We start from the raw sequence: 12,781 nt of genomic DNA, 5'->3' as shown, positions 1-12,781 counted from the left end.
CATCTATATCGTAGAAACACTTCAGTAATGCGTAATAAATACAGTCTACATAGAAGCAGATCTATAGTGAGTGGTGAGTAGGGATGGCCCTGCTTAGGAAAACTCATGGAGAAGCATGTGATCAGTTTGATCAGCTGATAGATTTGTAAGGTCCTGATTTGCTGTGATGACTTCCTGGTTTAACACATGATCAGGACCAGCAAATCAGAACCTTACAAATCTATCAGCTGATCAAACTGATCACATGCTTCTCCACGAGTTCTCCTAAGCATCCCTAGTCTATGTAAAACAGCTATAGCACAGCTGTCAAACACAAGGCATAAGGCCCCCTTCCTTAGATCCAACCCCCCCAAGCAGGTAAAGCGCGCGCACACACACACACACACACACACACACACACACACACTGTACACACACACACACACTGTACACACACACACACACACACACTCTACAGTTGTCCCCCGCAGCCACACACACACACACACACAGAGACACACACACACACACACACACTTTCCTTCCCCATCACTCTCTCCCCACATAGAGTAGAGTAGCGTTCCAGTGTAATATTTACCTTATTTTCCGCCGTATAAGACACACTTTTTCTCCCCAAGAAATGTGGAGAAAAACTCCCTGCGTCTTATACGGCAAAGGTAGGGATTCCCCGATTTACAAACCCCTGCCTATACGAACCGCCAACATCGGGGATTCCCTGCCTGTGTGCCCGCTGTGGCAGTCTCTTCCCCCCTCCCCGCTTGCCTCTACCCCCTCCTCTGTGTCCCCGCCGCTTGAGCAGCGGCAGCGGCTTACCTCCTCCATCATGCCCGCGTCGATTGAAGACATCCGACTTCTCTGTGCAGCTTCCTCTTGTGCCGGCTTCTAATGACGCGTTCAATGACATGATGGAGGCGGTAAGCCGCTGCCCACAGGAGGGGGGACCCGGCGACACAAACAGGAGGGGGTGGAAGCAAGCAGGGGGGAGAACACACACAAACAGCGGGACACATGGAGGAGACCGGAGTGCACTTGAGGGAGAGAGGAGGACACATAGGGGTGACAGGAGGACACATAGGGGTGACAAGAGTACACTTGAGAGAGACAGGAGGACACCTGGGGTAGACAGGACTACACTTTTTTCCCCCCAGGTTTCTGCCCTCTAAACCTAGGTGCGTCTTATATTCCGGAGCGTCTTATACAGCGAAAAATACAGTACCTGCTCCTTCGCTGTTTTGTGTCTTTTCTGTTCTTCCCAGCAGCTGCATGCTCTGCTTCCTCATCTCCAGCTCCTGATCACGTGACCTGCATTCAGAGCCAAATGTATGCTGCATAGAGCATGTGGCTGTCAGGAAGAACAGAGGAGACCTGAAGCAGCACCGGAACAGGTAATTATTATACTGCTCCACTGCGCTACTCTGCAGAAGAGGGGGGAGCAGACCCTCATAGCCCTCAAACCCCTTCATGGTCACTACATTTACGCCACTTAGTTTGAGACAGTTCGAAACATGTTAAATCTTAATAAACAATTTGGCCCCCGTTTTACATTTTGGTCCCTTGAGTGATAGAGTTTGATACCCCTGATCTGCAGTTTGTAGTCATTTTTATTATTTGAGATTATAAGGCACCAACATGTTCTGTGGTACACCTATAGCAGTGGTCCTCAAACTAAGGCCCACGGGCCGAATGTGGCCCCCTGAGGCTTTTTTACCGGTCCCCCACAAACTGTATTACTTATAGATGTGGTCAGCTACATCTTTAAATATTGGTGTTCGCATATAGAATAGCAGTGCTGGCACCACCCATCCACATGGAAGCCAGAAAGCAGTCATTCGCTGGTTTTCAATCACATTCCACATCAGGTGATACTGCTGTCCAGTTGGACTGCAGATTGTCACCTGGGTATGCTTTACTGTCTGGCCCACAATGACTTCTACATCATTTTATGTGTACTCCGGCCCCCCACAGTCTGAAGTATGTTGACCCGGCCTTCGACCCAAAACGTTTGGGGACCCCTGACCTATAGTGTGTGGATAGTTTAGTGTACAGGTAGTCCCTGATTTACGAACACCCGACTTACGAACGACCAGGCGATAAAATCTGCTCAAAAATGTAAAATTTGATTATGTGGGAACAAGTTGAAAATTTGTTTTCAAAAAGATCTTGTAGATTTTGAGAAAATAGATTTCAAAGAAAAAAAAGTTTTTTAACCCAATAAAATAACATTTTACTGTGGTACACTAAAGGCACAGGGGGATAGAGGTCATGGAAGTGTGTGTGTGTGTGGGGAATAAGAATAAAAGGGGAACACTGAAGGCATCATGGAACAGAGGTGACCCAGAGGAGGACACAGGAGGCACAGGGGGGCATAGTGTAGTTACAGGGGGCAGAGATGGCACAGTGTTTCAACTTATGGACAGATTCAGATTAAGAGTGAACCTACTGCTCCCTCTCTCCAGGGGTGGATCTTGCATGAAGCAGCCTGAATCACATGATTCAGGAGGCGTCTTCCTAGGGGCGGCGTCAGGCTAAAGCTGGAAGTTCTGTGAGGAGACACGCGCCCACCCGCCGTTGAGAGAGAGAGAGAGAGAGAGAGAGAGAGAGAGAGAGAGAGAGAGAGAGAGAGAGAGAGAGAGAGAGAGAGAGAGAGAAGGACTCACTGTGACGCACAGCAGCTGGCCTGAGAGCAATGAGGAGGATCCACCACCTCAGCTGTGTGTGTGTGCTGCTGAGCCAGCCAGGCAGTGCCACAGTCTCTGAGGTCTTTTCAAGTTGGAAACAGGATTGGTCAGAGGTTTGATGGGGGGCGGGTCCCAGCAGGGGTAGCAACAAATAGTCAAGAACCGCCCCTGCCTATCTCGTCTGTTAAGTGAGCAGGTTTAAGTTAAAATTATTTATTTTATATGCAAAAGTTAAAAATACATACAGTATAAGTTACTGGATCATGACAGAGGCCGCTCTGGACATTCCGCGTTGCTCCGCATTGAGGAAGTCCCTGGATTGCAGAAGCGGGAGTACAGCCATTTTTATCATTGAGGCTGGAGACAAGTTGCTGCCCCCTAGAGGATTCTTCATAGAAACACAGGAACAATACACTCCAGAGAGGTGAGCAGGAAGGAACCATTGGCTATAATACTTTCCGAGTTACACATTGATGATAAGTAGAGATGGCCAATGAGATGCAAATACTCCCCCCTTGCATGCAAATTCTAAGCAGCTCAGAAATGGGCCAATCAGTTGCTGCTATTTCTGACCCACCCAATTCCAAGCTGCATACAATTTTCATGCAAGCCAGAATTATTTGCATGTCAATGGCTTTTTCTAGTGGTGAGAAATGGCAGCTTCCATGTTTATCTTAGTAGATGGATTGCAAGTTCCCTGGATCGGCATCTATCCGTAGAGCAATGGCAGCTTCCATGTTTATCTTGGTAGATGGTCTGCAAGCCCCCTGAATCCCCCTATATCAGTGCAGCACTGGCAGCTTCCATGTTTATCTTGGTAGATGGTCTGCAAGCCCCCTGGATCCCCCTCTATCAGTGCAGCACTGGCAGCTTCCATGTTTATCTTGGTAGATGGTCTGCAAGCCCCCTGGATCCCCCTCTATCAGTGCAGCACTGGCAGCTTCCATGTTTATCTTGGTAGATGGTCTGCAAGCCCCCTGGATCCCCCTCTATCAGTGCAGCACTGGCGACTCCCATTTGGCGGTCCTGTTCTCTATAGACAGCGTTTATAATCACTTCTTGTGAGTTTGCACCAACTTATTGACAGGTAAGTGTCCGTCTGTCACTTGCGATCGAAGCTCCGGCTTGTTCTTCAGAGCAAACACCAGAGTCCTCACTGTCCTCCGGTACGGGACGCTGATCAGGCGGGAACATTGGTGGAAGGCCTCACGCTCAATACACTCAGCCAACGAGTCACCGACCTGTGAGAGAGTGAGGAAGTGGAATCAACATTTCTCTGAAGATCCACACAGCATGCACCATATATACAGGCAGACACTTCTATCCAAACTGAAAGTGTACCTGAGACGGATGAAATGAAGTTTTATACATACCTGAGGCTTCCTCCAGCGCCCTACACACAGATCGCTCCCTCACAGCCTGGATATCCTGTTATCTTTGGCCAGTGGGGCATACTGCACATGTCCGGTCGCGCTGGAGTGTTTTGCGCCTGCACAGGCGCTCCCAGACACGGAAATGCAACAGGGGAGCGTGCATGTGCGGACTGATCCAGCGCCGCCTGGCGAAAGATAACGGAGTTATCAAGGTGGATTTGGATGGAGAGGGAGCTATCTGCGCCAAGGGGGCTGAAGGAAACCCCAGGTATGTATAAAATGTTTCCCTCCTTTCATCTCAGGTAAACTTTAAGGACCAGAGACTTGCTGGTACAAAAAACAGGGCTCACCGACGTCACTCCTACTCTCCCCGTCACTAAAGCCCACTCCCTCTGACGTCGCTATGACAGCAGAGCCCCGTTGGCTTCTGACCCTGTAATCACTGTGAGCCAATGCGATTGGCTCACAGTGATCACAGGGTCAGGAGCCATAAGCTATGCAGAGTCTCAATGGATCCAAACACTTCTGCTGCTCGCACCTCCCCACCCCCCCCATATTTTCAATAGATTTACCAGTTGCCTGGAAGATTTTCATTAATTATAAACCTGATGAATGAGAATCCGCCACACATGGCAGGACTCATGCCTTTCCTATAGAACTGTCCATACCTCCTTCTCCAGAGCCTCGCACAGCATTCGCCTGGCGTTCTTCCGCAGTCTCTCCGTTACAGCGTCACACCTCACTTCTATTGTTGGCTTGCAGCGCTTTTCCTGAAGAAAGGTTTCCCACTGGGAGTGCACTTCCTGCGCCAGATCTGCTACTTCCTTATCGGAGTGTGTCTGCAGCCTCTTCACGGCCTCACCTGACAGAGGAGGGAAGGCGGAGCTTATTTCACATGCACAGACATCAGTGTTACACACAACACTGTCCCCGCCCGTGTTACACACAACACTGTCCCCGCCCGTGTTACACACAACACTGTCCCCGCCCGTGTTACACACAACACTGTCCCCGCCCGTGTTACACACAACACTGTCCCCACCCGTGTTACATACAACACTGTCCCCACCCGTGTTACACACAACACGGACCCCGCCCGTGTTACACACAACACGGACCCCGCCCGTGTTACATACAATACTGTCCCCACCCGTGTTACACACAACACTGTCCCCACTCGTGTTACACACAACACTGTCCCCACCCGTGTTACATACAACACTGTCCCCACCCGTGTTACATACAACACTGTCCCCACCCGTGTTACATACAACAGTGTCTCCATCCGTGTTACATACAAGACTGAATTACAATCAGTAGATAAATGCACAAAAAAATGGGAGGAATCTGAAACTGTAATCACTTCTCCTCCTCCTCCACAACTCAAAACTGCTTAAAGAAAACCAGAGAAAAACCATATTAAAATATTTATACATACCTGGGGCTTCCTCCAGCCCCATCCACACGGCGGTCCCCTCCGCACAGTGGTCTCATCCGCACGGTGGCGTGGGAGTGATCCGTGCGGATGGGGCTGGAGGAAGCCCCAGGTATTTATACATATTTTAATATGGTTTTTCTCTGGTACACTTTAGGGGACAACTGAAGCGAGAGGGATATGGAGGCTGCCATATTTATTTCCTTTTAAGCAATACCAGTTGCCTGGCAATCCTGCTGACCCTCTGCATCTAATACTTTTAGCCATAGCCCCTAAACAAGCATGCAGCACATGAGGCGTTTCTGACATTATTGTCAGATCTATCAAAATTAGCTGCATGCTTGTTCCTGGTGTGATTCAGACACTACTGCAGCCAAATAGATCAGCAGGGCTTTCAGGCAACTGGTATTGTTTAAAAGGAAATAAATATGGCAGTCTCCATATTCTTCTCACTGCAGTTGTCCTTTAAAGTGAACCTGCCCCCAAAATCCAATGAAGGAACGCTATGTGAAAACATACAGGATGCCATCTTGTGGTTGCTCCATATCTGGCTTCAACGTGATGTATCTTTGCCCATTTTTTTCTTATAATAATAATAATAATAATACCTTTTTTTGTATAGCACTTTTCTCCTGTCGGACTGAAAGCGCTTGCGAGGCAGCCACTCAGTGGGCAGTAGCAGTGTTAGGGAGTCTCGCCCAAAGAACTCCTTACTGAATTACTGGCTTACTGAACAGGCAGAGCCGAGATTCGAACCCAGGTCTCCTGTGTCAGAGGCAGAGCCCTTAACCATTACACCACCCAGCCACTTATGTATATGAAATGAGCAGAGGAGTAGCTATGGGTGGGCAACGGGAAACACGTGTCCTCGGGCGCAGCACTGTGAGGGGGCTCAGCACAGCCATTGCACCCCCATGTGGATGAGTGATGGCTCGCTGGCTGCCTGAAGTGCCCGTTTCTCTCCCTCCCTCTGCAATGGAGTGTAGAAGCGTTAGCAGCAGAACAAGGGGGGGCACATCTGGTTATCTAAATTGGGGAAAGGGGGGCACAACTTGTTATCTATAGAGGGTCTAATCTGGCTATCTAAAGTGGGGCACATTTGGCTATGTAAAGGGGACACATCAGGATATCTGAATGGGGGAAGGGGGCACATTTGTCTATATAAAGCGGGGGGGGGGGGGGGAAGAGGGCACATATAGCTACTTAAACAGCATTTGTACATTTGACTCCACCCATAACCACGACCACTTTCTGATGTGTGGCCATGCCCATTTTGTCCAGAGATGGGCGCAAAAACTATTTTTGTCCCCGGGCACTGAAAAGCGTAGCTAAGCCTCTGGAAATGAGGCCGGAGTTGTAAGCTGTGCCCCACCCCTTCCTGCCTGATGTGATAATACTAAAAGGAGTAGTGGGCACAGATCTAGTGACAGCAAGTGTGGGAGAATGAAGCGAGCACAAAAGAGGAATCGTGAGTGGGGTCTATGATGACTCTTTAGTGAGAGGGATATGGAGGCTACCATATATATTCCCCTTTAAACAGTGCCAGTTGCCCGGCTGTCCTGATGATCTTTCTGGCTTCAGAAGTGTCTGAGTTACAATGAACAATCATTCAGTTAGTATGGTGAGATAGAGCATCTGATCTGCATATATGTTGCGGGTCACTGGCTTAAAGAGGAACTCCAGGGAAAATAATGTAATAAAAAAGTACTTCATTTTTTACAATAATTATGTATAAATGATTTAGTCAGCGTTTGTTCATTGTAAAATCTTTCTTCTTCCTCATTTACATTCTGACATTAATCACATGGTGACATTTTTTACTCCTGGCAAGTAAGGTCAGTGGAAGGAGATGCTGCTTGTTTTGTTTGGCAGTTGTTAAAGGGGTTCTCGGTTACCTATAAAAAAAGCTAAAACTGAGACTTACTTGGGGCTTCTATCGGCCCCCTGCAGCTGTAATGTCCCGTGCCGTCCTCCTTCAGTCCTCCATTCCACGCCACCTGTAATCTGCTAATTATTCATCTACCTAGACGAAAAGAACTGCGGCTGCGTGGCCGTGCTCCGTCATCGGGAGTGAGCACAAGGGGGGTGTGAGCCTACAGTCCTCAAGTAGTTAAAAGTCTGAATGGAGCCTACCAAGAAACAACAGGAATTCGAAAAACGATGCAAAAACAAAACGTGCCGCTACGTGGTATCATGAAAACAGATCGACTGGGTGAGCTGGAACAATATGCTGGCATCAGCTTTAGGGAGCAATCACACTTGTGTCTGCGGAAACTGCATATAATTCCCGCAAGCATTTTCCCGCAGGATAGGTGCATTTATTCTGAGTATTAACGAGTATTAACTAGCCAGGGATTTCTGTTTGGAATTGCATGTGTTGTGCAGAAAAGTAGTGCAGGTTGTTATCTTTTGTCATCGCTACGCAGAATTGCAGAAGCCTCCTAAAAACGCAGTGACCTCATAGAAAATCATTACATGTGTTTTCACATTAAGACAAAATGCTGCCAAACTGCACTAGTGGGATTGCTCCCTTACAAAAGCTTAAAGTAAACCTTAACTAACCGGGGAATGGGGGCAGTGGGCTGAAAGAGTTTAACTTACCTGGGGCTTCTACCGGCCCCCTACAGACATCCTGTGCCCGCACCGGGACTAACCCGAGCCCTGGCCAAGTGTGTCCTGGATCACACTTCCGTTGCCGTCCTGCGCAGTACGAGAAAATCTTGTTCTGCGCATGCGCGAGTCGCTCCCAGCAACGGGAGCGTGATCCAGGACACGCAGGCGCAGTGGCCAGAAATGAAACTGGCTCACTGCGGGGGGAATGGAGGATCGGTTTATCCCAGCACAGGCACGTCTGCAGGGGGTGGTAGAAGTCAGAGGTAAGTTAAACTCTTCCCTCCATCAGCTAAGCTTCCCTTTAAGGCCCGGTTCACATTGGCGTTCTGAGCCAAAAGGATCAGGTGAGCGGATCCGGTCTCCGCCTCACTGGATCCGGGTGGCTCAGTCCGTGGCCCGGTTCACATAGTGAAAACGGATCTGATCAATGATTGATCGGATCAGTTTTCACTCAGCAAATACATACCTAATCTTCCGTAGCAGCCGGCGCTAGAGGCTGCCTCTTCTTCCGCTGTGACTACACAGCGCGTCATGTGACTAGTCACATGACGCAGAAGAAGACGGAAGCCTCTACCGCCGGCTGCTACGGAAGATTAGGTATGTATAAACCCTCCCTCACCCACCCGCCCAGATGCTGCACCCCCCCCCCCCCTCCTGTCATTAGATTTGCGTCGGCCCTTGCCCCCATCCCCCGTGGAATGGTCCGTTTCTTCACTAGTGTGAAGAAACGTTCCGTTTTACATTGCCCCAATGCTGCAGTATTTTTTGTCCAGATCCGTTCCGCTAAGCAGAACGGTCCGGAAAATTAGGGCCTGCAGCAATTTTTAGGTCCGGGGACCGGAACGTATCCATACTAACAGACGCATGTGAATGGATCCATAGGTTAACATTGCATCCATTCACATCCGTTCCGTTTGTACAGTATACACGTTCCGGTTCCGATCCACAAAAAAACTATAATGTGAACCGGGTCTAACTGAACCTGTGAAGAACAAAGTCCTCCCATCACCAGACGATGACTCTTACCAATTTTAGTAGATCTTATGACCTCTTCTGATGGAATTTTCTTCTTTAGCTGTGATAAGGCTTCCAGGAGATTCTCTGTGGTCTGGTTGGGCAGCTCCAGCATAGACCTCCATCTCTTGATATCTTCCAGCACCACCACTCTCTGTACAAGGCATCGTGTCAGACAGAACGAGAAAATCTTACGGCACAACTTTTACTAAAAATATTGGACTATCACTATGGTAGGATTAGATTGTGAGGTCCTCAGAGTGACATGACTATGCATTCTGTAATGTGCTGCAGAAAATATCAGTGCTATATAAATACATAATAATAAGTTAGGACATTAGACTATGACTATGGTAAGGTTTAGATTGTGAGGTCCTCTGAGGACAGTCAGTGACAGGACTATGTACTCTGTAATGTGCTGCAGAAGATGTCAGTGCTATGCAAATACATAAAAATATGGTAGGACATTAGACTATGACTATGGTAGGATTAGATTGTGAGCTCCTCTGAGGACAGTCAGTGACAGGACTATGTACTCTGTAATGTGCTGCAGAAAATATCAGTGCTATATAAATACATAATAATAAGTTAGGACATTAGACTATGACTATGGTAGGATTAGATTGTGAGCTCCTCTGAGGACAGTCAGTGACATGACTATGTACTCTGTAATGTGATTCAGAAGATGTCAGTGCTATATAAATACATAATAATAATAATAATATGGCAGGACATTAGACTGACTATGGGCCAGTGCACACCAAAAAACGCTAGCGTTTTTTGAAGCTTTTTTTTCAGAGTGATTTTCTACATATGCCTAGCGTTTTTGGGAGCGTTTTGGTGTAGCATATTTTAAATTTTGTTACAGTAGAGCTGTAACTAAACAGCTTCTGTAAGAAAAAACACTTTTTAACAATAAATTGTGAGCTCTTCTGAGGACAGTCAGTGACATGACTATGTACTCTGTAATGTGCTGCAGAAGATGTCAGTGCTATGCAAATACATAAAAATATGGTAGGACATTAGACTATGACTATGGTAGGATTAGATTGTGAGCTCCTCTGAGGACAGTCAGTGACATGACTATGTACTCTGTAATGTGCTGCAGGAGATGTCAGTGCTATATAAATACAGTGGGATGCGAAAGTTTGGGCAGCCTTGTTAATCGTCACGATTTTCCTGTATAAATTGTTGGTTGTTACGATAAAAAATGTCGTTTTGCGATTGGGGAGAAAAGAAACCCTTATAGAATAGCACCCCTCAAAAATATAAAAAATAATGTATAAGGTAGAAAAAATACAGCAAATCTTTATTACAACATTTCACAGTGTACAATCACAAGTAACAACAAAAATAAAAACATATTAAAAACTACCCATAAAAGTACTCCATAGCCATAAATATCAGATGCATTCATACAATAATGAGTTTGACCAATTTAGATCATACAAGGATGCAGTTGCATACGGGATCAAACAAGTTCCCAGTGCAGCCCTTGAACCCGGGTTCAGTAATAAGCAGTGACCTTGTGCCTACTAGCACACAAATATCTATACAGTGAAAAATAGTCAAAAAAAATAGTGCAAAACTACGAGAAAACCAGTCTGGACAGTCCAGATCTAAAAATCACAAACAAGGTAGGCCTGAAAGATGAATCGACTTTAAACCGAAATCGCAATCACCAAGATCACAATGTTGGAATCGACAAAGCAGCAATTATCGCGATCACACCATTTCCATGTGGGGGAAGTTTGAAGAAGCGGCTTAAAACTTCCCCAAAGTCCCGACGCGTGCGTTGGACATACCTTCCGCAAGAGACCTTCTGCTGTCCGCCATCTGCCGGCTCTTGTGCTTGGCAAAACTCTGGGTTCCTGTATGTCACATGACATACAGGAAGTATTCTGTGCATTAGAGCCTGCAGGAGGCGGAGTGGATAGATGGGCATTGCTGGACTCGAGCCGGAAGCTATGTCCAGTACTGATGCAGCTTGGGGGACAGAGGAGGCACAGAGATACACAGAGTGGGCACAAAGACAGAGCAGGCACAGAGAGAGACTCAGAGGGGGCACAAAGAGAGACAGAGAGAAACAGAGCGGGCACAGAGACACAAAGGGTGCAAGAGAGAGACCCAGAGGAGGCATAAAAAGGCAAAGGGAGCACAAAGAGAGACAGGGGGACAGAGGGAGAACACACAGACACAGAGGGGGAACAAAGCTTGAATTTAAAGAAATCGTGAATTGAATCGAAATCGCAATTTCAGACAGAAATCGCTCAATTTAATTTTTTCCTAAAATCGTTCAGGCCTAAAACAAGGGATAACAAGTAAAGTGCTACAATTGGTGGAAACAACCCATAGATAAAAGTGCATAGTGTAACAACAAATAGGATACTTAGCCCAGGTTAAGGAAGGGTGGCATCATTATGGTTGGAGTGACGACCGCACTAGTATCGCGGTCATTACCCTGCTTTTTCAAGGAGAGGAAAGGCAACCAACTCACACCACAGATTTTCAATTATATTCAGGTCTGGGGACTGAGATGGCCATTCCAGAACGTTGTACTTGTTCCTCTGCAGGAATGCCTTAGTGGATTTTGAGACGAGTTTAGGGTCGTTGTCCTGTTGAAAGATCCAGCCCCGATGCAGTTTCAGCTTTGTCACTGATTCCTGGACATTGGTCTCCAGAATCTGCTGATACTGAGTGAAATCCATGCGTTCCTCAACTTTGGCAAGATTACCAGTCCCTGCACTGGCCACACAGCCCAACAGCATGATGGTTCCATCACCATATTTTAATGTAGGTAGCAGGTGTTTTTCTTGGAATGCTGTGTTCTTTTTCCTCCATGACCCTTGTTATGCCCAAAAAACTCAATTTTAGTTATATCAGTCCACAGCACCTTATTCCAAAATGAAGCTGGCTTGTCCAAATGTGCTTTAGCAGCATACCTCATGCAGCTCTGTTTGGGCTGCGGGCTTCCTCTGCATCACTCGCGCATACAGCAAATACATAATAATAATATCATCTTAGGACATAAGGCTATGACTATGGTAGTGGTTTGATTGTGAGCTACTCTGAGGACAGTCAGTGACATCATACCTCCCAACTTTTTGAGATGAAAAAGAGGGACACTTAAGCCATGCCCCTGCCACACCCCTGATCACGCCCCCATCACACCCCTAGTCACACATACCATAAAGGTTTTATAAGAAAAATGTTTTTTTTTCTTTATCATTCAACCACACTGGTCATTTCTATCCTGGTTCATTTTCCTCCTTATTAACATTTTAAAATTAGTAATATATGGGAATAAAGTTTAGAGTCAAACACATTTTTAGTAGAGAAATATATATATTTACATAGAAATAGGGACAATGTCCTGAAAGAGGGACAAATGAGGAGGAAAAAGGAACAGAGGGACAGGGCTCCCAAAGAAGCACTGTCCCTCCAAAAGAGAGTTGGGATCTATGAGTGACATGACTGTACTCTGTAAAGTGTAAGGACAGTGATGCTTCCCCTCCCCCATATCACACACCTTGAGGGATGTGATGCGGCTCTGGGTCAGGCCCCCCGGTCTCGGCACGGGCTGCGGCTGGGCTTTGGGCCCCCGGGTGATGAAGGCGTCCATGCTTCTTCCGCGGGCGGGCGGGCGGGAGGTCACGTGCTCCTACCAG

General features: G+C 47.1%; 1 protein-coding gene across 1 annotated transcript; it reads right to left on the bottom strand.

Moving 5' to 3' along the window:
• Positions 1 to 2,875: 2,875 nt before the first annotated feature.
• TCEANC2 (transcription elongation factor A N-terminal and central domain containing 2) lies at positions 2,876 to 12,780 on the bottom strand. Its single transcript, XM_068239002.1, has 4 exons — positions 12,643 to 12,780; positions 9,126 to 9,267; positions 4,720 to 4,913; positions 2,876 to 3,919 (listed from the first exon to the last, which is right to left on the bottom strand). The coding sequence occupies exons 1-4, from the start codon at positions 12,733 to 12,735 to the stop codon at positions 3,731 to 3,733; spliced, it is 618 nt and encodes a 205-aa protein (XP_068095103.1). The 5' UTR covers positions 12,736 to 12,780; the 3' UTR covers positions 2,876 to 3,730.
• Between the last annotated feature and the right edge of the window lies 1 nt (position 12,781).

The sequence above is a fragment of the Hyperolius riggenbachi genome, chromosome 6, assembly GCF_040937935.1.
Source record: "Hyperolius riggenbachi isolate aHypRig1 chromosome 6, aHypRig1.pri, whole genome shotgun sequence".
NCBI classification, from domain to species: Eukaryota; Metazoa; Chordata; class Amphibia; order Anura; family Hyperoliidae; genus Hyperolius; species Hyperolius riggenbachi.
This window is presented reverse-complemented; position numbering and strand designations above follow the sequence as displayed.

Excerpts from the sequence above, each read along its gene's own strand:
- TCEANC2 (XM_068239002.1), bottom strand. The coding sequence starts at position 12,735 with ATGGACGCCTTCATCACCCGGGGGCCCAAAGCCCAGCCGCAGCCCGTG. Across the intron at positions 9,268-12,642 it reads GCCGCATCACATCCCTCAAG|AGAGTGGTGGTGCTGGAAGA; the intron begins GTGTGTGATATG and ends TGCCTTGTACAG. Across the intron at positions 4,914-9,125 it reads CATAAGATCTACTAAAATTG|GTGAGGCCGTGAAGAGGCTG; the intron begins GTAAGAGTCATC and ends CTCCTCTGTCAG.